The 27519-nt window shown below is 45.1% G+C and overlaps 2 protein-coding genes across 2 annotated transcripts in view; one reads left to right on the forward strand and one right to left on the reverse strand.

Annotated features, from left to right (window-relative positions):
• Positions 1 to 21332, reverse strand: part of IGF2BP1 (insulin like growth factor 2 mRNA binding protein 1) — a 49007-nt gene extending 27675 nt beyond the window's left edge. Inside the window, exons 1-2 of the mRNA XM_074978857.1 lie at positions 21036 to 21332; positions 19968 to 20028 (exon numbers count right to left, since the gene is read on the reverse strand). Of these exons, the coding sequence (XP_074834958.1) occupies positions 19968 to 20028; positions 21036 to 21210 (236 nt within the window). The 5' untranslated portion in view covers positions 21211 to 21332. The remainder of the gene's footprint in view (positions 1 to 19967; positions 20029 to 21035) is intronic.
• B4GALNT2 (beta-1,4-N-acetyl-galactosaminyltransferase 2 (SID blood group)) overlaps positions 1 to 27519 on the forward strand; it is a 110701-nt gene that overhangs the window by 65778 nt on the left and 17404 nt on the right. The gene's annotated exons all lie outside the window — the stretch shown is intronic.

Here is a 27519-nt window from a genome sequence, read left to right on the forward strand (position 1 = left end):
GGAACCTGAACCCACAGCAGGGCAATAGGGGCAGGGCACGCTGCTGGTCGGTCATTCTGCTGAGAGAAAACAAGTCCAGTGGAGGTTTTAAAGCAACGCAGTTGGAGAGAAGAAAAAGTAGCTTCATTTGCACACGTGAGCAGATCTGGGCTGAACATCTCACTAGTGCTCTGGCATGTGGAGCCATCCTTGGGAATTCTGGTGTCCTACGAAGCCTGCTGGGGAGGGGGCAGCAGCTCTGAGGGGAACAGGGCAGGGAGGCTGGAGAGGGAAGCGGGGAGCAGTGCAGCCTGTCAGTGCTGTAGGCCAGGGGACCAAGGTCTCCAGAGCTGTAAGGCAGAGCAGAGGCTGGTGAATTGGGGAAGCCCGAGCCACAGTTGTCCTCAGCTGGCGCTGGGTGTACACAGGATAGGCACGACAGCAGATTCTCATGATTCGCAAAACAATTTTTGCGAATTCAATTATTTGCGAGCCGCCGCTCCTCCTGGGGCGTTGGGCACCCCCCGTATTCGCAAAGGTTCTGAACGTGGAACCCTCGTGAATGTTGAGGCTCTACTGTACTTCATTTGGGGCACAGTGGTGCCCCATGCAGCTGCACATTCTGCTTATACCTCAGTACGGCCCTGCAGGGCATGGTTCAGCTCCAACCTGTGCTGCAATCTCCTCCCCAGCATCATCAGAGGCGCTCCCCTGTTTTGTCTCTTCCTCCCCACATCGCTCCAGCTTGCTCCTGCAGGACTAACTGTAGGCGAATCCTGCTTGGAGGTGCCCAGCTCAGATCAGGACCTGAGAGCATTGGGTGCTAGGTACTTACAGAAAGAGACAGAGCCTGCCCTGAAAAGCTCACAGGCTGAACAAACAAAAGGCAGGAGAGGAAAAGGTGGCTCAGAAGTAAAGTGACTTGGCTGTGGTCACATGGCAGGTCAGTGGCGAAGCTAAGGACAGGACCCAGAGCTCCCCAATCTCTCTTGGCTGAGTTATGGGAGCCCAAGCTCCCTCCCCGCATGCCCAGGGTCTACAACACGCAGCCAACAATATAACATGGCGTCACTTTGCCTTCTTTCTTTGGGCCACTTTATTTTCAGGAGTTGAGCTGCTGGCCCTTGCATCTCTCTCTTACTGGCTGCAGAAGCCACCTGTGAGCCTGGGAAAGGGTGGCGTAAAGGTATTCAAACCCTTTGGCCTGACAAAGTATTTCTTCTTGGTCGTTTGTGCGAGGGGAGGAATGGAGAACACGGCTTGCCAGAGGGCAGCGTCATGCACTGGTAGTACACCGCAGGGTGGGGCAGAGGTTGACAGGACATTAAACAAGATGGCCGCCCGCACAGCCATTTCCAGGCCCAAATTCTTGGCCACCTAGCGAAGTAGGGATTGATGATCTTCAAAACTGTCTCATGCACCGGCCCTTAAGAGTCCTGTGACCGCCTCTGCAGGGGACAAAAATGAGGCCTGGCCTGGGGCTTCCCCCAGTGGTACATCTTTTCCCCCCATGAGGGAGGGAGGGAGGGAGACTTAAGAGTGGGCACAGTCTGCTCGGCCTCCGAGTGAGCCTCTCACACCAAGCCCAGTGCCACCAGTGCTGCCTGCTACTGCTGAGGCAGAGGCCGATGAGTGGCAAGAAAGGGGCATCACCGTGACTGGCACTCCACACGTGCTCCCTATAAGGCCACTGGCCGCAGCCACTGCTCCGTCAATGCGGCCTTGGGTGCGCATCTGCACTGACAAGGCCTAGGTGAGAACTGAACTGTCCTCCTGCGCAGGAGGAATCCCCTGCCAGCGACCGCAGTGGGGCTGCAGATGCCCAGCAAGTCTGCTGACCAGAGACGGGACAGAGCACGCTGACAGGAGGGTGAGTGGCGCCAGGTTAGGGAGCTGGCACCTCCCACGTGAATCACGATCACATTGCTGGTGACCGCACGTGAGCTCCTGAGGATGCGGGCAACCACTCCAGTACGGCGGTAGGGAGGGCTGCTTTTTCTTCAGGGACCGGTGGGATTCCACTGCTCCCTGAGGAGCCTGAATGGCTGGTTTGCCCTCCGGGGGAGCCTTTGCCCATTCATCCAGCATGTGCTGTGGCAGCCGTGTGGGTGAAAACCTTTGCTGCATAGTACATCAGTGCTACCCAGAGTTTGGGTCCCCACACCCCTAGCCAGAGAAACATGAATTCACAGCTCCAGCGTGGCCAGTGCCCCAGCGGGAATGACTAGAACAGGGAATCGCTGAGTGATTCAGCCACATCACCATTCCTGGCATCTGGCAAACAGAGGTTAGAATTAACATCACGTGAGAGAGAACAACAATCGTGTGCACTTCTTTAATCGGGAAGGCTCAAAGCACTGTACTAAGGTAAGATCATCTCCAACTGACAGCTGGGAAAACTGAGCCACAGAGCAGGTACGTGACTTGCCCAAGGTCGGTGCCCCAGATGCAAAACAGAACTAAAGTATCTTGATTGTCACTCTGGGACCTACGCTGGCTCAATGAGCCTATTCAGCAAAGTATCTGGACAGCATTCTGGCAGATAAACCCAAGGAGAGGGTGGCATTTTATTACTTATTAATAAAGTGGTTTTCAACCAGTGGCTTGCAGACTATGCCTATGACTTACTTGACCATAAAGATTCACAAAGAGGCCATCACCTCTATTCAAAAGATATTTGAGTACTCCAAAATGAAAAGGTTGAAGGCCCCTTTATTACAGTGATGACTACACACACATTATATATTATACATTGGGTGTCGGTGGCTGCTGTACCCCTACTAATTTTCTCCTCAGAGGCAGAAGCCACCAACGACCAAGGATTCTTTTGCAAACCTGCACACATTGCATACCTCTCTTTGGCCTTTAGGCCTAAGGTTGTGAACCGTTGCAGTGGACTTGGTGAGCCAGCAAAAGGGAATATTCCCAGTTGATCCCATGTAACTGAGAAACCAGAACCATGGAGTGGCTGAAGAGAGCAACCTGAGTTTGTGATAAGAGAAAGAGGAGTCTGAGGGACTTAACCCGAGGAAGAAATCTGCAAATACATATAGAGTCACTAGATTAAAGTAGCAAGAGCTGAGAACACAAAGAAAATAGGACTAATTCCTTGGAGATTCACTGGTGCAAAGACCAAATTTCAGAAACTCATGCTGGAGATCAAGCTGTGCAGGATCAACAAGGTTAGAAGATTCTGGCCAAGCTCTTGCAGCAGAAGTGAGCAGAGAAAGTGCTGAAGCTTGGGGAAGCTCAGAAAAGCAGACGCCCGCGTTTGTGTAGGCAAGAGAGACAGTGACACCAAGAGGGTGGTGAAGCACTGCAATGGGTTACCTCGAGAGGGGGTAGAATCTCCACTCCTAAAGAATTTTAAAGTCCCAGCTTGACAAATACTTGGCTGGGATGATTTGGTTGGGATTGGTCCGGCTTTCAGTAGGGGTTGGACTCAATGACCTCCCGATGTCTTTTCCAACCCTGTGAGCCTCTGATTAATTCTACTTGCCTGAGTCTGTAATTATTTTTTTCCCTTGGTAAAGGACAGACAAGTGGCATCTGTGCTTGGATTAGTGATAGCCAATTTGTGGCTAGAGACAGTCACATATAAGAGGCTCTGGGTGCAACTAGAAATGCTACAGCAGCACAGCTGTCCTGCTAACCACAGTGACATAAGGAGTTCTTGCAGCGCTGCAGTAAATCCACCTCATCGAGAGAGATGGCAGCTAGGTCAATGGAAGACTTCCTCCTCCAACTTGCCTCCATCTATAGCCAGACTTGGGTCACTTTAGCTAGGTCTCTGAGGGATCTGAACTTCACACACTCCACAGTGACATACCAACATCGGATGCCCCAGCCAGCGTAGACCAATTCTGAGATTTTTCCAAAAGGGTGAGGAGGTTCAGGCATCCAAATCACACTGACCATTAGGTCCCCTTAGAAAAATCTCACCCTAAATTTTTCCCTTCTTTTCTTACCCAGTCCAGAGGGGAGTTCAGAAGGGAAGATGCCCTCACATGGCTAGAAGACAAAGAATGATCTGGGTTTTAGCCCCAGCTCTGTTCGGCAGTCCCATCACCTGCCTCAGTTTTTCCTATCTTTAAAATGGGGATAAAAATATTGCCAGATCTCAGAGTTGCAAGACTAAATTCACTAACGTTTGTAAAGCAGACAGAGATCCTGGGACGACTGCACTAGTGCATTATTAATAGCAGCACAGCTCATCAGAACAGCTACCCCAGACTTGTAGTCCATCCAACTTAGTGCCTAGTCTCTGACTGTGACCAATGTGAGATGCTCCAAAATCGCAAGGAACTCCAGGTGCCCTCTAGCAGAAAGGTTCATCCTGCACTTGGCCAGAGAAGAACTCTAATAATTTCACATACAGTTACTGCCAAAGTCAATATATGAAGTAGCTGTGGACAGGGCCAGTTTAACAGTAAGTAATAGGAAAGAAGATAGATGGGTTTTATACAGCATGGCCATTTTGCGTTATTGGTCCGTTCTAAGTTGCTGGCAACTTGCCACCTAGTGAAAGGCTCTTTCAATTGTACTACACGTGCCCAGGGCAGGAACTAAGCTAAGCTACTTGTACAGCTATCCTAACTCCACCGCTGAAATGGGGACAGGATGGCTTAAGAGTCAGGGAGTTCAGGGCAATACAGATCACCTACCTCCTGGGCAGCGAGTTTTAAATTCTGCGTAGTACTGTAATGACCAACAGTTGGTACCACCATGGCTGTTCAATGGCTCATATGAAATAAGTTGGTAGGTCTCCACTCAGCCAGCAGTAGCCACTACAGATCACCACCTCAGCTGGCACTAACTGGATCCTCTTTATGGCTTCATTAGCTCAGAGATCCAGTACGAAATGGACCGCTATGCTAAATTCATCCTGTCATCCATATGTACCATCTACCGTAGCTTGCCGGCCACATTTCCTCAAACATTCCATGCAAGGAAGGTCTGATATGTAGAAAGAGAGCTTCACAAGCCATGGTCTGCACGACTAGAAATTCAAACCGCAGGACCTGGAAAAAAACAAAACAATTCTAGACTGGTGATATCTTCTGAGGTTCTCGTAATCCACACTTACGTTGTACGATGGAGGAGAGATGGAAGAGCACCTACAAGAGCTGAGAGAGTGGAAATGGCCATTTCTTAAGGCTGGTCTACATAGGACATTGCATTGAAGTACAGCTGTGATTTTATCGTAACCTATCGGAGGGGTAGCTGTGTTAGTCTGGATCTGTAACAGCAACAAAGGGTCCTGTGGCACCTTATAGACTAACAGAAAAGTTTTGAGCATGAGCTTTCGTGAGCACAGACTCCCTTCATCAGATGCTGGTCTTGGAAATCTTCAGGGCCAGGTATAATCTGGCCCTGCAGATTTCCAAAACCAGCATCTCATGAAGCGAGTCTGTGCTCACGAAAGCTCATGTTCAAAACTTTTCTGTTAGTCGATAAGGTGCCACAGGACCCTTCGTTGCTGTTATTGTTACCTAGTGAGTCTGGTACAACTCTGAGAGGACATTCTTCAACCTGACTTAGATCCAGCCAGCTTGCATAGAAGTAAATTAAATCAACAGAAGCGTAAAATCGGTCTCAGAGCATTCAAATGATTTTGGACCACTTAAAACTACACAGTTTTTCAACTAAATTTGCACTAGTTTAACTTAATGACATCATGTAGACAAGCCCCATGGGACGCTGCGCTGTATCTCGATGCCCACCCTTCCTAAGGCTGAGGCTCCAATTCTTAGATCTGTGTACCAAATACAACAGTTTGAGCCAACACCCAGGAACTGATTCTATACCATGCCACCGAGAACTCTCTATTTTAAGCTGAGCTAGTTGCAAAGTAAGGACGGTATTTTCAACTAAAGTTTTCCAAATTGAATTAACATTTTTAATTTAAATTTGATTTTTTTCATTTCTTCCATCCCATCTTCTCTCCTGTTTCTCTCCCATGGCAAAAAGATGTCGGAAGGGAAGGGAGATGAGGGAAGGATGAAAATTTTCAAATGCAAGGAAAAAAATCTGCATTTCTGATGTGTTTTCCCCTAAACATTTCAAAGCATTTTTAAGCCAGCTCTGTTTAAAAATGGCCCTCTTTCCTTCCCTGATTTTGGCTAAAAAAGGAGAACGGGAAAGGGGAAAAAAGGAAGACAAAATTAAAACAAAGCAAAAAAATTCAAAGCCATATTTAAAACTCCTTGTGAAAGGTTTTTCATTTAAAACATGAAACATTTTAAGCATGACTAAAATCTTCCATAAAAGATTTATTTTTGGTCCAAAAGTCATGTATAAAAAATGCTCCAATTTAACAATTAAAGCCAGCTTTAATTTTAAGTTTTACAAAGACGCTAAGAAACGATTTGAGAAACATGCCGCCATTTCCATCTTCCCCCAAACCCCCCACTTCCTTCCTAACAACAACAACAAAAAAGCTCTATTCAATTTAAAATTCCCCAGCCGTTTCAAAGGAGACTACTCTCTCCTGTGAGACAGGAAACTCAGCCACTGAAGGGGAAGCAGTGGTGTCAGGGAAGAAGTCAGATTTGTTTAAAAAGAGACTGTGCTGCTGAGTTCAGTTCAAGGGCCACAGATTTCATCAGTATGGAGGGGCACCACAAGCCCACCTGGGCCCTTTAAGAAATAGGGGGACAGGGATGATGGGAAATAGAGTCCCTTCTGGTAGCCATATTGTAGTCCCTGGTTGGGGCAAAGCATGCTGGGGAATGGGGAGGCGTGTATATATACACGCTAGCCTTGCTCAGCTGGATACAGTTGTAAGGGGACAAGTTATGAGGATGGATTTGACTAGCTGCAAAGGGCAAATATTACCCAATTTTTAAAAAGAGGTTCTAGCTATACCTTTTAAAGCAAGCATCTGTGATAATGGTCTGATCCAATTTTTTGTGAAATTGTGGACAGGGTTTTGTGGGAATTGGGTGAACTGAAATAAAGCCTCAAATCAGCGAGCTTGCTTTCTTGTTCACGTACTGACTGCAGCTGGCTTGTCACAAGCTCTCTCTACGCTCCGAGATGTGACGCAAACAACAACACTTTGATGGCTGATGTTGCAAATTTGTGGATTACAGAACTGCTTAGTCTGAAGGGGAAAATAAGTTGTGTGTACAACTGAGAAGGCAATTTTTTGGGGGGGAGTCAGAATCTTCCCCTCCGCTCCCCCACAAAAAAACAAAGGAAAAATACTTGGGTGATTTTTATGTTTTTTTCAGCCATTTTTTGGACCAGATCTAGTTTGAGCACAGTCAACAGCCATCTACTGAAACTCATTTGGCTTTGAGGAAGTGGTACCCAATCTGCGATATCACTACAAATTATTCTGGTCTGAACTGACCAAGAGGCTGAAGCAGGGACGGGTTTTGCTATGTTACATCAACTAAATATTTACCCATGGTAAAAAACCTTAAGACCTTTAACATCAGGAATATGAGATCATTGTAGGAATGGCAGCGGAGGGGGAAGTCGCAAGGCTTGCAATAGATACTGCAACTTGTTTTGCATGGACGCAGAAGCTGACATTGCTTGTAAGTGCTTTGAGGCAGAGATCACCTTTTGTTCTGTGTTCATACAGAACCAAGGGCCACAGGGTCCTGGCATGTGATTGGGGTTCCTAGCAACCACAGCAGTACACTTAATATTTCAACAAATATTGCAGAATATTTCACATGGGAGCAAATCACAGCGGATAAGTGCCAAAGTTCCAAGTTTGACATATAGTAAGTTTAGATCCTCTTCTGGGAACACGCAACCATCACAATGCAAACAAACAACGGGTGTATGAATCCAGACAGTTCTTGCTATTTGTGGTTTAGCCCGCTCCTGTCACAACTAATGCAGGCCAGCTCCAGGCACTCTAGGCACAGCATTGGCTAAACTGGCTTGCAGCAGGGCAAAACTGCACCGTAGTTAAAATCCCATTTAATGAGTTAACCGATTACACGGAGTGTGGGGGCAGGGCAGCAGCTGTTAAGGGTGAGGCTCACTGGTTAACCATTTAACCATTAACACCCCTAGTTAAAATGTCCCCCAGTCCCTTGAAGTCATGCACTGGAGATGAACTAATGGCAGAAGCCATTACATAAACTATTTAAGAATCTATAGCATGGACAAGGACCCCCCAAATCATTTCCATTCATCCAGCAGAAAAGATGAAACTTTCTCCATGCCCCTGTTGACTGTAATGAGGTGGAAAGGCAAGGGCCAAACAAAAAATCAAGACAGTATATTTTTAATGCAAAAATTGGGCAAATCCTGCACCAAATTGTCCAAATATTTGCTCTGATTTTAACAGACACACTTGTCCCTGTCTTTCCAGTCTGCTTTCCATGAACATTCATGTGATCGTGTACTATTCACATGGAATTTTGCGGAAAGTAGATTTCAAAGTTTTATCCACAAACATTCAAGAAAACCCAATGTAAAATTCTCACCTGCTTGCACACTTATCTGGTCGGGGGCAGAAACTGTACCATGTGGCTTACCTGACCCATAAAAGATAAGCAAAGATAACTGATCAATCCATTCCCTAAAAACATACATGCAAATTCATTGCTGTCAAATAAGTATATCATGTAAGCAAATCAACTGTGTCTGATCCATAAGCAAGGAGAAGCTATGTTTGCCGGTACGCGTGTTAAATTACTTGCTTCGCTCTAATTCAACGTTCAGCAATGATCTTCAGAACAAGTGTACAGCTAAGACAGAGTTTCAGCAAGGTCTTTAAGCACATGCCTTAGTTTAGCTTGTGAGTAGCTCTGTTTTCTAAAGCTGGCACAATGACATTCTTAAAACAAAACCAATGTCTTTCCAGGAAGAGCTCTTTAGCATGAATGCTTTTGTATTGGCCAAGCTGACTTTTACCAATACAACCTATTTCACTATCATGAGAGAAGCAAGTTAGACCCTAATTGCACAGGTTCTCTTGGATAACTGTCTAGTCATGATGAGAAGTCTCGGAGGGAATCGCTGTGTTAATCTGCAATGACAATGGGGCAGCACCTTAAAGACTAACAGATTTATTTGGGCATAAGCTTTCCTAGGTGTAATCCACTTTATCAGAAGCAATGGACACTGACTGAGCCAATGCTTCCAACAAAGTGGATTATACCCACAAAAGCTTATGCCCAAATATATCTGTTAGTCTTTAAGGTGTCACAGGACTTTTGCTAGTAGAGCTATGTGGGTGAGGGATCCCCCATCTCTGCTCACCTCTCACCAGCAGAGCTACACACCAAAAGCCTGTAGCAGAGACATGGCTGAAATACCTTGCTGAATCAGTCCGAGAGGTCAGAAAATGCAAGCCATGGTCCTAACAGCTGAGCTAACTGAGCCTCGGACGCATTCTGGAGTGTGGGTAAAGAGAGTGGGAAAGGCGTATGTAAATTACTACTGCTGGAAAACGTGCACTACAAAAAAAAGTTACACAGGTCCTGATTCTGCTCTCACCTAGCCCAACATAAATCAAGACCAACTCTGCCCTGAAATCAACCGCATTCCACGGGGGGGGGGGAGGGATCTCAGTACTGGGCCCCCAAAACAGCAGCATTGGCTTTCACATTTGCAGACACCTTGCGATTCCACATGCAACTTTAACTGTGCATTTAATATAAGGGCTTGGTTTATTTTAGGGTTAGCTTTTACATTCAAGGTAGCCCAAGGACCTAATCCTGTAGCTTTTAATCACGCAAAACTAAATGATGTGAGTGGCCAGTTTGCCTGATGAAGGAACTGAGGGGTCCATGGACATTATGTGGCACATGCAAGCTCTTGTTAAGATGCCTTTTAAGCAGCCTGACCAAGATTCTGAGTACACTAAACCCTGAAAGATCACCTTGTGGAGTGGGAAAAACCTCTGGCATGTGGGTAGCAGGTGGAGTCTTAACAAACAGATGCACACCAAAAGACCTGGCTTGGAATGGAATGGAAACTAGGACACTGTACAGAAGGCCCTGCACACTGCCTGGTTTCTACGCATGTGTGTAAAGGAAAGAGCCACACACTACCCTTAATGCAACTTTGCTTGGTTATTCTTTATAGACCTTCCTTCCACAGAGGTACAATTAAAATGATTAAAGGTCTAGAAAACATGGACTGTGCGAGAAGATTAACAGAATTGGAATTGTTCAGTTCAGAAAAGAGAAGGCTGAGAGGGACATGATACCAGCTTTCAAATACCTAAAGGGTATTAAAGGAGGAGGGAGAAAAATTATTCTCCTTAGTCTCTGATGATGGGACAAAAAGCAATGGGCTTAAACAGCAGCAAGGGAGGTTTTGGTTGGACATTAGGAAAAATTTCCAGTCAAGGTGGTTAAGCACGGGAATAAATGCCTGGGGAGGTTGTGGAATCTCCCTTACTGGAGATATTTAAGAGCAGTTTAGATAAATAGCTAACTGGGATGGTGTAGCTGGTGCTTGGTTCTGCCATAAGGGCAGGAGACTTGGACTCAATGACCTCTCAAAGTCCCTTCCAGCTCTAGTGTTCTGCAATCCTTGGCTTTAGAAAGCCTTAGAGCAGCAAACGCTTCACCCCCTTTACCAGCACCGTGACACCACCTCAGCAGCAGGCTGAAGGAAGAGGAATCACTATCCAATCCCCCCACAACTCCCACTCTGACTGCACACTCCAGTGGACGTATGTCTATGGGAATGTAGCCTGGAAGGGCATTATGTCAAGGCTCTGGCGTCAGCATTGCCCCCAGATGACGGGAGAAAGTTGGGGGGTGTTTAACCCACAGAGGCAGAACAAATAACTTAAGTCCCTGGACCTGGAGCCATTCAACCAGCAAGCCAAAGTCCCCAATTCCTCCATGGCATTCCAATCTCCTCCCAGCAGTGGGGCTGGGGAGACTGAGGGGAACTTCCCAATGCCTCCTGGGGAGCCATGCTGGGCAAGACTTTTCTGGGCGCTGAACACTTTTCAAAAAGTGGTTTCTCTTTAGATGCTTCAATTGGAGGAGACGCTCTGGAAAAAGCTCACCCTGCGATCTCTCAAAGAAGATCTGGCTCTCAATCATTATTTCCCATCTACCACGGAGGCTGTTCATGGAGACAGTGACCACAGTATCGATGGAACTGACTTTATAAAAAGGTAAGGCCAGAATGAGCCCCCCGCCACCCCAACCACACACTCCTCTTCGCACATCTCGGGTGGACTCTAATCTGAAGAGAGATTGCACCTCGCTCCACACCAAGATGGTTCAGGACTTGCATCTTGCTGTATGCAAAGAGAACATAACATAAGAACATAAGAATGGCCATACTGGGTCAGACCAAAGGTCCATCGAGCCCAGCATCCCATCTGCCGACGGTGGCCAATGCCAGGTGCCCCAGAGAAGGAGAACAGAAGACAATGATCAAGTGATTTATCTCCTGCCATCCATCTCCTGCCCTTGTTATGAAGGCTAGGGCACCATACTTTATCCCTGGCTAATAGCCATTTATGGACCTAACCTGCAAAAATTTATCAAGCTCTTTTTTAAACCCTAATAGAGTCCTGGCCTTCACAGCCTCCTCGGGCAAGGAGTTCCACAGGTTGACTGTGCGCTGTGTGAAGAAAAATTTCCTTTTATTAGTTTTGAACCTACTACCCATCAATTTCATTTGGTGTCCCCTAGTTCTTGTATTATGGGAAAAGGTAAATAATTTTTCTATTTTCACTTTCTCCACACCATTCATGATTTTATATACCTCTATCATATCGCCCCTCAATCGCCTTTTTTCCAAACTGACAAGTCCCAGTCTCTCTAGCCTCTCCCCATATGGGACCCTTTCCAAGCCCCTAATCATCTTAGTCGCCCTTTTCTGAACCTTTTCTAATGCCAATATATCTTTTTTGAGGTGAGGAGACCACATCTGCACGCAGTACTCAAGATGTGGGCGTACCATAGTTTTATATAGGGGAAGTATGATATCTTTTGTCTTATTATCAATCCCTTTTTTAATAATTCCTAACATCCTATTTGCCTTACTAACTGCCGCTGCACACTGCGTGGATGTCTTCAGAGAACTATCCACTATAACTCCAAGATCCCTTTCCTGATCTGTCGTAGCTAAATTTGACCCCATCATGTAGTACGTGTAATTTGGGTTATTTTTTCCAACATGCATTACCTTACACTTACCCACATTAAATTTCATTTGCCATTTTGCTGCCCAATCACTCACTTTGCTGAGATCTTTTTGTAGTTCTTCACAATCCCTTTTGCTTTTGACTGTCCTGAACAACTTGGAGGAGTTCCAGCAGGTCTGTGCGACTCCAGTGTGCCATGTTCATGTTTTAAACTTATCTGGGGAGGGGTGGGGGTGTGCTCTTAAAAAAACAAACCGAAAACCCCGCCCTGGCCTCTTTCATGGGAACTTGTTTTTATTCATTCCCAGGCAAGCTGATTGGACAGCCCCAGCAGCCGGAAGAGTGCAAAATTTCAGCTCCAGCTATGTCACAGCTCACAAGTGTGAGTTACCATAAAATAAATGGCCCATTTCCTGAAGGATCAGAAACACACTTGTGAGTTGGTTGGGGGTTTCTCTGGTTTTGAGACTCTCCCTCCTAAGTCGCCCTTTGTGCGAGGAGGTCAGGCAGGAATCCAGGATGTGCCCCCTCACACTGGACCAGTCCGCTGGTCACACCATTGCTTTTGGCTACCCTCCTCTCACAATGCTCTGCTGCACCAGTGGAAGCAAATGGTAAAATCATAAATACCTGGGCCTGTGAGCCATCTCTGCTGCTCTAGCCAGTTCTGGGCCCCTTCCCCAGGTCTTCAGTAGGATCCTGGGCAATTTGCCTCCATCAAGAATCTCAGTAAAATGTTGTCTATTGTTCAGAGTTTGTTACAAGTCTAGCTGAAGAAGCCCCTGGGGTGGGCTGGAAAGGGGACAACTGACAGCTGCAAAAGCATGAGCAGAAAAAACCAAGGGGACTGATTCACAAAGGTGCAGGTAAGAGTTAGGGGTAGAAATTTCAAAGGGACCTAAGTGGCTCTAGAGCCCAACTCTTATTTTTTTAAAAGGGATAGACATGTAAGAGCCTAAATCCCATAGACTTTTAATGAGATTTAGGCTCCTAAGTGGCTTGGGCACACGGGGTAAGATTTTCAGAAGTGCTTCAATTTCTCTGACAGGCAGGTCCCCAGGTTTTCTTTGTCCCTTTGAAAATCTCTCCCCTAATAAACTGAGGAAGTGCCCCCTCATTGAAGACCTTTAAAACCAGGCTGGACAAAGGCCTAGCACACAGCCTCTAAGGAACAATTCGGCATTGCCCTCTTCCTGGGGGGAGGTGGGAGAAAGGGATGAACTAACTGAGCCTACCAGGGGCCCTACACAGCCTGGCCCCCATCCAAAGCACAGCAAGAGAGTGCTTAGCTTAGCTCGAAGCAAGCTAACAGTCCAATTAAGTCAATGGAAATACTCACTGCTTCAACACGTGCTCTTCTGGCTACAAACCAAACTACTGGGGGCCTTATCTACCCCAGGCCTTCTCCACGCAAGAAAACATTTAAGTTAGGTGGCGTCTGCCTGTGAACCACTCCAGCAGCACAGCTGCAACACAAACAATTCCTCCACTGACCTGGAGGTGTCTGCACCTGCGTTAGGCTGGCTGAATTACAATGCGTGGGCCATGAAGTTTTTCACAGCCCCAAGCCATCTTGATAGGCCAACCAAACTTGGTAGCGCAGCCATGCCTAGCCACATAGGAGTGCTATCGAGCGGATGATCTTAAACTGATAAGAAATTGGTCTGAATAAGCTAACCTGCATTAAGCAACTTTTCAATCCAAGTAAGCAAGCCCTCAAATTTCCCACCACCAGGAAAGCACACCAGGGAGTCTGCTTGGCTGTCAACATCTTAGATATTTTCCTTCCTTTCACCTCTATAAATACCCAGTTTCAAAGCCTAGACCGACAGAAATTGGAAGGATTTGATTGAAAAAAATGAATGAGGATTGGCTACCTATGCTAAAAATCTACTACAGCTGATCAGATCAACGAATGTAATATATGGAGAACCCACTCTCTTCCATGTGCACGCCAACTGAACGCTATTCTAAGGAGATGCAGAAATACCTCCCAGCATTCTGTGAACAATGGGCATATGCCTCCCACAGCCTGCATTTCTGCAGCTCCACTTTGGAAGTTGTTGAGTAAAACAAACAGCTATAATTAAATCCTAAAAATATTTTCCTAGCTGGATTCCCAAGAGACCTGGGCACTTCAGAGGTTAACAAGAACACCCAGAATTGTAGTAAGAATTAAAATCAAAGTTTGGATTTGCTATAACCCTTAAAACTTTGGGACATAATCCAACCTCTAATGAATACAATGAGGAAGAAACTTCCCCTAAATATATTAGTCCATAACTGCCTTCTGTAAGCTCTCCTACATGTCCTCCTGAAACAGATGGTACTGCTAGTGGAGATAAATCACTGGATTAGATGAACAACCGGACTCTACTGGCATGGCAAAAGCTGTTCCCCTCTTCTGCCTTTTTATTTTGAACTTGTTTAAACTTTGCATAGTTACTTTTCTCTTTAAATGTATCGACATTCCTTCCAGGAAGAACCTCCCTGTTCACCGAGCGTTTTAACCAAAAGCAGCTGAGGAAGAATTCAGAAGACCCTACAACCCTAGTTAATAAAGGACCTGGCAGAATATTACTCTCAACTTACACACTTCCATTTCTGCCCCTCCTGCTTCCACAGACCATTAATTCCCCTCTCTCTAGTTTCCAGGGTAAATGTTACAGCCAAAGACTGACACAACATTGACAATGGGGTAGAATTTTCAGATGTGTCCAAGGGCCACTCTGTACTAGACAAATGGGATGGAATAACGATATCACCCAGCATTGTGGAAAATCCAAGACAGTCCTCTGCACAGAGTGAGGTGGATGGAAGAATTCCAGCTAGCTACCACCTTTCAGGGTGGTGTATTGCCTATGTCAGCTGGAAGAACCTTGCCATTGGCACAGGTAGCATCTACACTGAACAGCTGAGAGTGGCCAAGCAACAAGTGACTGAGCAACTCATCTCATTTTCAAAAGTGCCTTAGAAGTCCTGGATTCAGGCATCCATGTGCCTGAGTCACTTCTGCCAATCAGATCTGAGCAGCTCCACTGACAGAGGGGCAGAGTAGGCTCTTTAAATGCCCTGAGTGACATGCTCTGGGGCAGCACTGAAGGGCTGGGTGGAGGAAGCTAGCTCCCCCTTCTGCCCAAGGCCTCACCCCCTTTGGGAGCATGGAGCCTGCCCCCCACAACTTGCTCCAGGGCCAGAGCTCTTAGGTCACTTACACCCTGTTAAAAATATTACTCCATCTAAACAAGAAAATGACCAGTCAATGACTTTCTGGGTCCGTTTGGTTTTGGTTCATCTGTTGGAACTCATGTGCAGTAGAGTTTAAGCTTTTCTGATTACTCGGAAAAGTTCAGTGTCCCAGTTCACCTGCTCTCTTTGGAGCACGAGAGCGCACTGAAGCATCCCACTGGTATTCACCAAACACTTTTATACGCATCATTTCTGCATCCCCCAAAAATTTTTAACACTTCCTTGTTTGCAAAAGCAACATCTACTCTCCAAAAAACCCTCAAGTTGCCACAAGACCTGTTTTGTTTTTTTTTTAACTGCATCATTAGTAATCAGACTGAAAATCTTTTACATGCTGACATCAAGTGAGGTACCTTCCATTCATTAAGCCAGCAAAACCTGTAAATTACTACTAGGGGCAGATCCCCTAGCAGAAAGAGACCCTTTCTGTCTCTGCAGCCTGGAATTTCAAGCACTGTACTAACTCAATCTTATTTTTCAGCAGTCTCTCCTGCTTTCTGAACTTTCCCAAGTCCTGGTGGCACCTTCTGGAAAACATTAACATTTCTATATCTTGGGAGGGAGAGGGGAAGGAAGGGGGATGGATGCCTTCTTGTGTGTCTAAGTTCTTAAAGCTGTAATTTTTTTAAATGGACAAAAAAATATTTAATTGTTTAAAAAGTGGTTTGGTTTTAGTCTAAAAAGGCAGAAGTACAACCAACCTATATCAGAGAAACCAATTCAGACCCAGCAACTACTACAGATGTTCTCTTGATAGCCAAATTTGGTTTTCTTCCACGAGAAATACCATCAAATTCTAACAAAGAGCACCTACAGATTCTCATTTCTGACTGGTTCAAAAACTGAAGCTAGAAAGTTTGCAATTAAGTTGCAACTTCTGGTACATACTTGCCAGTTATCAATGACTGAGAAATAAGGAGTGAACTAATTGCTTCAAACTGCAAGTTAAGAATATCCTTTTCAGTTATATTAAACTTGCATACATCTCAAGCAAACCAAACTTTAAATCTAGTTTTTCAAATTTACTTCAGAAGAACATGGAACTAAAATTATTTGTATCCTTCATGGCTGGAAATCACCAATAGTGTTCATTTACTTCACCTATGGAGGGTATACATTAAATTTTAAACGTATTGAGCCCAAAGAGAACCTATTAAGATAACCAAAAAGGAGATCTTAAATAAAAGATTGGTTTATTTTCAAGCATTTCAACTTTCAGAAACTGCTCTAAATACAAATGGTGCTAACTTTTACGATTATAAATTTAATTTGTCTCAGCATTCAAGAACATTTTCCTGAATTTAAAAAAGCTTAAGATTTTCTATCAACTTTTTGTAGAACCAAGAAATCAGATGTAAGATGCAAATTGTGTCAACTAATACTTCAGAAGAAAAAAAAGTGTGCCACCAGCTGTTTATACAAAGTTTTCAAATATTTCCTTATGTACACACTCATAATAGCATCGTGCATGTATAAAATATTTCTGGGCAGGTATTAACTTAAAACAAGAACTGGGGGAAAAGGTAGTACAACCCACCCCTCGGCAAACTTGTTAAATTTTACCAGAGTAATTCAGCAGACAACTAAATATCTGCTTATAAGGAATAAATTTTCTCCCATGGGGTGGGGGGGGGGACACAAACTTCTCTAACTGTATCTGTTCTTTACAAGCTGCCTTTGCTTAAATATAACCCATGCAAATACTTCCAGTTTTAAATATATTGGCTGTTATCAGGCATATTCACTATTTCCCCCCAATTACTAAGTTTCATTCTCTCAGGGCTACTCACTTCCACATTCCTCATATTTGGAATGTTTGCCTGATGGATTCACTTCTTTCATTCTCTCTCTCCCTCAACCCCCTACCCCTTTATTCATTCATTCTCTCTCCCTTCCCCCCCCCCCACCCCCCCGCAACCATCTATCCACTTAAGTCTTTTCAGTTTCAAACAGATATGCCCTTCTAAAACATTTCTTAATCTTACGGAGGTTTGGGGGGTAAAAAACGTATTTATTGAAGGGATCATTTCTTCAGTAAGCCTTTCAACACATAACATTTCAGGATTTTATAAACTGCAATTCCTAAGTTTGCCAACTCTTCTTCAGGAAAAAAAAAAAATCACAGAATAGCTAGAAGAGAAACTTTAACCTAAACAAGCTTAATAAAACTTTCACTTTCAAAACATTATCCCCAAACAATTACCCTTTATTTAGCATTTGAGTGTTTTCTTTCTAGCCTAATATTTTAAAAGTATTTATTTTAAATGGTTTCTTATCAGCATTAATATATTTTAGAGTTGTAAACATTGCAATACCCATTCACAAAACTGCTCAATCAATCAGTGTGTATGTTACATTTTGGAGGCAAAAATACATATTAACAATTCTCATGTGTACTATGAGTTGATTCTGAATATTTTAATTCGTGTTTATATTAGACATGGGGAGAAGAGAAGAAACATTTTAAGGAAAAAAAGATATAATGAAAGATGACTTCACTATATGAAGTTTAATCAAATACAGTAATCACCAAAAACATACCTCACCCTAAATGAGCATTATCATCTTTAATTTCTAATCGACATACCCAAACTATAAGTCAATTTATTTTTAAATTTCTCACAAAAGTAAATGAATGTAAATTTTTAGTTTCTGTACTTAACCTTGTGAAGGTTTATGTGATTTAATTTTTAAGAAATCACTGTAACACGTAATTGACTAACTGCCTATCTTAAATTCCTATTCTATACCTCCTTAGGCTGGAAAATCCAAATTCAAAACAACCAGAAAAAACAAACTCACTTAGAAACACAACCTATAATGTGATATCACTATTTTGGAAAGGAGAAAAAATATGGTATGCCATCTAGTAAAGATTCTGCTTGTCTAACAACTTCCAAATTCACTAACATTTTTAGAGAAAAAACAAACTACAAGTCTGCATTAGGAAACAGAGAAACTTGCTTTATCAAACCATAGTTAAATGACAGAAGAATGTATCCAAACTGAACACCCCCCACCCTGAGTCTTGTACTAATAAAAGTTACCTGAAGATAAGCACTTTAAGGAAAAGTCAACATCAGAAATGGTTTCTGAAGCTGTAGATAAAGCAGGAGATGTGTATGTTTCTGAGTGTATATATCTATCAACCACCACACTATGGCATATAGAATCCAGACATAATTAGTTTTATTTCTCTTCTTTCTCCCAAAAACTGATTGACTAACCTTAGATGTGATTCCTCTCACTACAAACTTATAACCACAATTTGTTTGTGTTTGCATTTAAGAATAGCTGCTTTTTGACATTATTAATAGTCTGAAAAGAGCTAGGAGAAAGTGAACTTAGCAGTACTGTGAAGTCTACTGTGTTTCACACAAGCTATTGATTTTTGTTAGCAGGGATAAGAACAAAAAAAGCAGTTTTTTGATTTTCTAATGTTATCTTTCATACTGTAATTGCCTTTCCAATAACATTTCATTCAATTAAAATTTACACCTCAACAACATGGTATGTAATAAGCAATATTGATCACCCACAACTTGGTAACTTACTGGTCAAATATCCAATATTAAATCAGTTTTGGGGTTTGAGCTAAGTCTACTGGGTCTCAGTGACCCATACAACACCCTGCTTTCAGCCCTGCAGCCTCTGGGATTCAATGGGCACATTGGTGTGTAGTTTCAAAAGGCCAAGGGCTGGGAAAAGTAGAGCAGGGAAAGCAAGAATTAAGACTTACCCTTTGCTTATAGAACAGGCTCCATTAATCTTAAGGTAAATTTTTCAGTTATAAAAAAAAAAGTTATAAGAATCTTTTAAGAGCCACTTCCCTTTTGCTTTGCGGTTGAAGTAACTGCCTAGTCAGGTGGACCAAGCATATTACAGATTCTGCTGGAATTTAGCATAGACTATGTGCAATTTGGGACAAATGGCCTGCTTCCTGGGTAAAAACGTGTCTTTTATAGAAAATATGTTTTTTTGTTTTTCCTTAATGTGGCTTCTACCCTCAATTAGAAAATATCTGCTGGGTCTCAGGGTCAGTTATTGGCCCAATGTGAGCATCCTAACAATAGAAGGCCAAGAACATGGAAAAGATTCTGAAAAAAAAAAGGAAAAATAATCTAGGGGAACAAATTCAAGTGGACATTTTTTTCACGTTTAAACTAGAGATAAAAGAAACTGAAGAAGTCAATCTGGACTGTAATTAAATGCAAGAACAGGACTAGCCCCCCCCCCCTTTTTTTTAAAAAAAAAAGAAATTCAACTTATCTTTGTAAAATAAAAGTTAGAAGTTTTGGAAAGGGAATTCCCAAGTGAATAAAACAGCAGTGAACTGCAAAGTACCTTCAGGCAAGAGCTGAACCGTGCACCACTTTGGACCAAGTCACTATTCTTCCCCCCCACCCCCCACCCCCGCCTTATTTTCACAGTAACTTACAACAAAGAGGAAATGTAAAAGTTGGCCATGTGAACCGACTCATCCCTAGCTTTAGGCAGATATGAAGCCCAATAGGCACCTCTTAAATTTAATTTCACGTGCACAATTGTGACGATAAATCCCCACTACCACTACACACAGAGTCCCCCTTGAGTTTAGCTAAATCTTTTCAACAGAAAACAAAAAATAAGAACTAAAACACTGCATTACCTTTGCTTTTTAGGTACTGAATGTTCAATTTCTAGCTGTTTCCCATGTAGCTCCACCTTCCCTAAAAGCAAAACGTGTTTTTGTAAAAATCTGAGTAGGGCTGGGACGCAGAAAGGTTGGGGGGTCACATTTCCGACCAGGAACCTTTTCCATTTTAATTCCAATCACGATGGAGGACAGGGCCCCGAGACGTTTTCCGACTCCTCTGCAAGTGCACTTTATTAACTACCAAACGGATTCCCCACTGGGGAGCCCGGGGAGGGGGTGGCCAGAAGCGCCTTGGAAAAATGTTGCTTAGGCATGAATATTTGCTTCCTGAGCTGTGTTTTGGCCGGGGAAGTCCGCTCCAGCGAGGAATGGAACGTGAAGATCAGGTCTCCGCTGCTGCTTTTTGTGTGCGCGCGCGAGAAGAGAGGGGGGCTCCGAGGAGCAGAATTTTGTCACGCGAGGAGAAAATGGGACTCCCTGCGGGGGGGGGGCGCGCCTGGCGGCGGGGGCAGAGGGGTGGCCGAGGGGGGCTGAGCGTGAGAGCGCCGGGCAGCCGCAGAAACGTACGTACCTCCCGAGTAGCTCTCTGGGGGAGAGCGCAGCATGGCGACTTTCGCGCGGCTCGCCCCAGCGCACATGCCCCAGGAAACCCCGCATTCCGGCGGCCCCAGCCCAGCGCACCCCGCCCTCCGCCTGCGGCGGGACCCCCACTGCGACCCCGACCCCCAGCCCTGGGGCCCCGCCGAACAGCTTCGAGGGCGAGGGGAAAGCTGGGGGGGGCGGATCTGGGGGCCCCGTCGGGTACAGGGGCTCCCTCGCTGGAGGCCCGGGGAGAAGCGGCCTCGCCCCCTTCCCCAGCTAGCGGGGCGTTCGGGGCCCCACGAGCGACGCGGCCGGGAATCCCGAGGCGCTGGCCCAGCGCGGCCGGCTGAGGGGCGTGGGGGGACGGGACGGGACGGGACGAAGCCGGCTCGTTACTGCGGGTGCTCCCCGGGCGAGCCGCGCAGGGCCCTGGGGAGGCGGGAGGCTCCGGCCCACGCGCGGAGGCGGCCGGGCTCAGCTCAGCTCAGCTCAGCTCACCCGAGAAAGTTTCGATGGCTTTCATGGCCCACTGCTCGTCGGGGCAGTCCACGAAGGCGTAGCCCGCCTTGACCAGGAAGGGGCCGCTGACGGAGATCTTGTGCTCGCTGAAGACTTTCTCCAGGTCGGCGGGAGTCACGTTCTCGTTGAGGTTGCCGATGTACAGCTTGTTCATGGCGGAGCGCGGCGGGGCGGCCGGCCGGCCGGCGCGGGACTGGTCGGCACGGGGGCGCCGCCACCCTGGGCGAACAAAAGGGGGACGCGCCCGGCCCGGAGGGAGCCTCGCGGCTGGCGGGGGAGCTGGGCGCCCTGGTGCGCCCGAGCGCCGTGGGGCAGTGGGTGGGTGGGCTCCGCCGCTCTCTGCCGCCCCCCGCCCCCGCGGAGTCGCCCTCGGGGGTCAGCGGACGCTCTGCGGGGCCGCCCGGCGCCGCCTCTCCATACGCCAGACCTGGGGAAAGGAGCGAAAATGTTTGCAAGAGGAAGCCACGTGGTGGGGCGCGGAGCCCGGCCCCTGGGGTGGGAGGGGCAGGCGCGGCCAGGCCCTGCATTTAAACACCCACCCCCTCGGATCGACCGTGCGCCCAAGTGGGGCTGGGGGGGCCCTCTCATCCGCCCCTTCTCGCTCGGTCTTTGAGCATCACCCCCAGCCGGGCGCCGCCACGGCTCGGATGAGATTTGCCCGGTGCAAACTTCTTAATCAAAGGGGAGATGGCGCCGGGGGAGGCTCCGCGTGGGCTGGGGGGGACCCCGGTGCCCCGCGCTCTGCGGGCAGGGCGGTACCAATGCCTCCGGCAGGAGAAAAGGGGTTTCGCTGCGGTGGCTCCCTGGGAAGCGCAAGGCGGGGCGGGGGAGGGAGCCATAAAGGGGGGAATTGCTGGCGGGGGGGGGTCCGCCGCCTTGGCAGGAAGGGCAGCGCACGCTGGTGAGCTGGGGGAAAGAAAGGAAGAAAGAATGAATGAACCTGGGGTGTTTGCTGGGTGCTCTGCACGCTCCACGCGGGGGAGGGGAGAAGCAGGGAAATGCACATGGCCCCCCCCAGGCGCACACACAAAAGGGGGCACATGTTTTGCTTTGCCAAGAAGGCGGAGGATGGACCCCACCCGAGCGCCTGGCCACGCGGGGGGGGGGCTGGGAACGGGAATTGCCCTGCTGCGGTGGGGGTGGAGATGGGGGTGGTCTTTCCCCTCTCTAACCCGCTGGCTTCTCTGAATGGCGACAGGCAGCCTCCTCCCAGCAGCCCCCGGCCCCATCTCCCCCTCCTCCCAGCAGTCCCCGCCCGGGCTCAGCCTTTCTTCCCCGGAGACTTTATTTGTAGGGGCCGTTCAGAGCAGCCTCCGCCCGCCCCCCGAAAAGAGGGGGAGGGGTGCGGAGCGACTCCAGCTGGGTTCCCCGGGCGCCGAGGTCGGATTTCATGAATGGACGCCGGCGCGGGGGAGTAACGAGGCGCGGTGAACACAGGAGCTCCCACGCGCGTTCCTCGGGGCGTGGGAAAGAGTCGGGGGGTGGGGGCTGCGTTTGTAAGTTCACCCACTAGTGGGCGGGCGGGTCTCGTCCAGCTCCTGCCAGCGCCTGGGCTGAGGCCGGCCCGGGGCACGGGGGGGGGTTATAATTTACAATCTCCTTCCAAATCCCCCAGGCAAGCGAGCTGCAGCAGCCGAGGCGGCTCAGAAGAGGCGCCAGTTCTCCCAGGAAAAGGCAGCGCTCCCCGGGCAGCCCCTTTCGAAACGTGCCGCCGCCGGGGCAGAGGGGCTGGGAGTTTGGAGTCCGCCGGCGGAGGAGCTTGGAGGAGCGAGCGGGTCCTGGGCAGCCGGGCGCAGAGCCGCTCCAGCAGCAGGTTGTTCGTGTTTACACCGGTCCCTTGTAGCTCCTTTGGGGGGCTTCGGGCGAGGCTCGCCTTTCAAATCCTAACGCCCAGCTGCCGTCTCCACTGCAGAGGAGGGTGACGCTTAGTCGGAACAGTTAGTTGGACTTTACCGAAAAAAAAATCCCCCAAAGAGCCACTCTTTGGAATGCTGGGAAAATAAATCGCCTGCCCTGTTCTGGACAGGCAACATGACCTACAAACGCCAAACGCCCAATCTGCAGACCCTACTACCGCTTACTAGCCCATGCTTTCTCTCTGGTGGGGAGCAGGACTACACTGGTTTTAATTATGCTAAGGTTGGGTTTCAAAAGCAGTTTAGTACCATGTGAATGGCATTTAATTTATTATAAACCATCAAATAAAACTCGTTTGGAAAATCCTTGTTTAAGGATGAGTATCTGGATTAGAGCTATTAGGTCTGCCTTGATAATGGCCCAGAAACTTTGGTTTATACAAATACTTTATTCACTTTTCTTTTGACTGCTTACTGTGGTTTATGGTGTTTTGTTGTTTTTTGGCCACAAGTTCAAAGATACAGGCCCTTCCAATATACACTACTCCATTTAGTAGTCCACTAAATATATTTCCATCTTTAAATTATTTGAGTTGTTTTTAAAGTAGTGCTTATGTATAGACAGCTGCTTTGATGAGGGTTTGCAGTCAAAAGTAGGCAGTAAACAAACTTTAAATCACTACTGTATTGTGTCAAGTATCGGAGGGGTAGCCGTGTTAGTCTGGATCTGTAACAGCAAGGAAGGGTCCTGTGGCACCTTATAGAGGTATTTCCAAGACCAGCATCTGATGAAGTGAGTCTGTGCTCACAAAAGCTCATGCTCAAAACTTTTGTGTTAGTCTATAAGGTGCCACAGGACCCTTCGTTGCTGTTACTCTATTGTGTGTAATTTACTCATACACTGAACTTTGGAATGTGTGAATTATATGCTACAAATATTTAGAAGTTTTAATAAAAAGACTTCTGTTTTTTGTCTTAGAATCTTTTTAAAAGCCACTATATCACCTTCTTTGCTGAATGCAAACAATAATATTGAGCTCCCTTTTAAAAATGTGTATTCTAGCTTGTTTTCCCCTCTTCCAGATGTATTGCTTATGGCTCTTTTAAAAAGAACCAAACTAAATTCACCAGAGAACTCTTTACAGGGGAACTGCTGTGACCATATGCCTGTTATTAAGGCATTCAGATTGTAATTTAAACTGGAAATTTACAGGTGAAAAGAACAGAGCAGTGAAATGTGCTTGTGTAGAGAAAATGTCCTTCAAATCTTCTTTGCAACAGATCTGACAACTGCAACCTCACTTTGAAATGTGTCTGAGATAAATGCAGTGAGGTAAAAGAAATGAGTTGTTCTGACCAATATTGGCCCCAGAGATCTTTTTCAAAATTTGACCAAAATGCTTTTGTTATAGTTCATTAATTTCCAAAGGGCCAAACCCATATAACATTACCCTTTAAAATAATGAAATCAAGAGAGCCTCTCCTAAACACAATCCAAACAAGGAGGGAAGTCTTTAATTTAGACCTGAAACCAGAAAGAATATCAAAGGACTTCCCCTTGGTGGAGCATTCCAGATGTAAGGTATTTAGGGAATGCAAACAGAAGAGGAGGCTAAATCATTGATCTACTTGGGGGAAAATAGGCTTGCATTCATTTACAGTTTACTTCAAGAAAATGATGTGAGGAGACTGTCCCACAATGTTAAAGTTCCATGGCTCAGCTGAACGTGTGAGAAATACACTTTTTGTAAAAGAATCTATTAAGAGAAACAAAATTTTCTCATGGAAATTTAACTGTTCCTACTAATAGCAACAAAAACCACTTTAAAAAAAAAACTGAACATCTTAAGCAACAGTTCTCATGCAATTTAAGAAGTCAGACAGTTTTATAAAGGGGTGTTTTTTTTTCCTGAAATGGAGTTGAATTTCTTTTTAAAAATCACTTCAGACTATTGCATTTTTATATATGGTTGAGGCATTTATAGAATGGAAGCCTCTCAGCTGAAGGCTTCTGACTTGATAAACATAGTCTGATTTTAGCATTTTGTTTCCTTTTTATTCTGGTATCTTTTGCAAACAATTGTTCTTATTGAGTTTTAAAAATGTGTCTGCAAGTATAACAATTGTTTTTTCATTTTAGATGTTTAGGAAAGTTCCTTTGCATTGAGTGTTGCAAGTGTTTTGGGGTGAAAAATGTGCACGTTTCAATGAAAGGGCACACATAAAGTCTACTATTTTCTATTTCAGATTAACACTGAGAAATTTTCTACATTGGAAATCTTTTTCGTACCTTAGTAACAAGTTAAATGCAGATAGTTCTTTACAAATTCTCATTTGAACCTTCCATGAATTTATTTCTCTAATTGCTTGTGCAGTTAGAAATAAGCTTTTGTACATTACATTTTAGTTTATTTAAAAACACACACACACACCTTGGAACTAAATTAGTCTAAACTAGCATGACTTTGAAAGTGTATTATTACTTGGGTCCAACAAATGTGTGATGAGAGTTTTAAATAAAATAAAATAAAATATATAAATCACAGAAGCAGTGGTTGTTTTTATTTTTCATTTAATTGGTATTAACCATTTAAGTTATAAAAACAAATGTTTAGATGGCTCTGAATGTAAAACAAGAGCCTGTAGAATAGTTCTCATTTATATAAAGACAAAAATAAAGACCGTTATAACTGTGAAATTTTTCATTTTACTGTAAGTGGAATCACAATTTAAACTGTATTTTGTTAAATTTGTGTTTGCATAGAAAATATTCGTAAGTGAAAAAGCAGCTTTCCTCAGAAGATTCAGTTGACAAAAGCTAGTTCTGAGAGATTTGTTTGAATTCCCACTCTTTATTAAATTAGCAGTTTGTTTTTACACCAGTTGATGGTCTGCATTAGCCTATTAATACCCTCTGAGTCTCTGAACATTTTAAATTAAAATTTGCTAATTTAAGTAATTTTTGGTCAAAGCACAGGGATAAAAGAGGATCAGTAATTCAGGATAAATGATCAGAAATATACTTTTCCTTTTGTGAAAGGACACTTAAATCAGGAATATATGTGAGATTTTAACATAGAAACAAGTCTGCATAAAAGAGAGCTAGTGTTTTAAGATGGAAATGGTTACAGCTGCAGCTTCCCTGGGGATATGAACATTTCATAAACTCTAGGTGCTTTAGTTAAAAACAAAGCAAACACTCAATGGGATTTAAGCTTAAAAAAAAGATCACATCTGAAAAAAGTTACCTGTGTTCTGATCACCAACTTGAAATGTTAAAGACAGAGGTTTTTGAAAATCTGTGTTTTTCTTCAGAACTATTTACAGTTTTTGCATTTGATTCATCCTACATGGGTCAGTTGTCTCTTGTCAGTTTCAGATTCTGGTTCTCCAGGACTAAAACAATGTGATCCTGTGTTTGGGTATACACATTTTTCAAAGAAAATACTCACACTTTGAAGAAAATAAATTAAACAAAACAAAATGTTTTCATTTACCTGTATCATGAAAATGCTTTTGCTCAGTTTTGTTTTAGTAAAATACTTTAAATTTGGAGTCTGAAACAGGTTGGGAAAAGACCTGCAACTGTATTTCAAGAGCTACTGGGAAAATATACTCTATTCCCTATAATTTCTCCATGAATGAATAGGTTACTTTGGTTTTACAGCAGAATTTTCTAATCTACAAGTTGGTCTTTCTCTCTTTCCCTCTCTCACTTCCCCTCTATCACCTCCCCCCAACAGCTGTTGTGAACAAATGTACTGGTGCTTTTATGGGACTTTCCCCATGGCTTGGATGAGTGATGAAAAGATTGGGTTTTGATGCAGTGAATAAGCAAAACTTACAGAGCTTGCAAAGCAATGAGGAGGATGAATTCTGCCCCTGGTGTTCTTCCACTGACCTTGTTGAAGGAGGAGGTGAGCTCTTGAAACCTCCAACTCCCCTCACGGTTTTCAAAACACAGAATAAATGTTGTCCTCCCCATGTACAGCTATGAGATTCTGATGCTTTTTAAAAGGGAAGCCTAGGAGCAGGGAGATCAGATTCTGACTTCACTCATTCAGAAGCTAATGCCCCTGTTCCAGATTTCCACTACTAAATGAATCCAGAATCAGGCCCTGTGGTTCAAGGTATAATTCAAATCCTTTACTCAGTGAGAGATCTCTAGAATCAAACGTTCCCCTTTGCCTTTGTAAACTACCTGTAACACAGGGAAATTAGTGTCTTGCTGCCTAATGCCATTTGATTTTTGTCTAAAGCTAATCAATCACGCACAAAATCACTGCCTCTCATGGACTGGGGCCCTCAGGATCTGATTCATATCCTGGATCACTTAATAAATTACAGAGTTCTCATGGGCCATCCCTTCAGTCCCTGCCTTACTCTTGTTTTGTGGCAACAATACATTAAAAAGTGATGTTAAGATGGTAGTAAGGACCTGAGAGGGCCATAAACTTATTTTACTGTGGCAGCTGCTTGATCCTAATTCCTTCCTGGTATAACTGTGCTGTTAATTTCCTCACCCCTGCTATGGACATACTTGATCAAGACGGATGCTATCCCCTTGTTACCTGAAGCTCCCACTGTTCTAATGCATCTGCTGAAAA

Source organism: Carettochelys insculpta, chromosome 28, assembly GCF_033958435.1.
Source record: "Carettochelys insculpta isolate YL-2023 chromosome 28, ASM3395843v1, whole genome shotgun sequence".
NCBI classification, from domain to species: Eukaryota; Metazoa; Chordata; order Testudines; family Carettochelyidae; genus Carettochelys; species Carettochelys insculpta.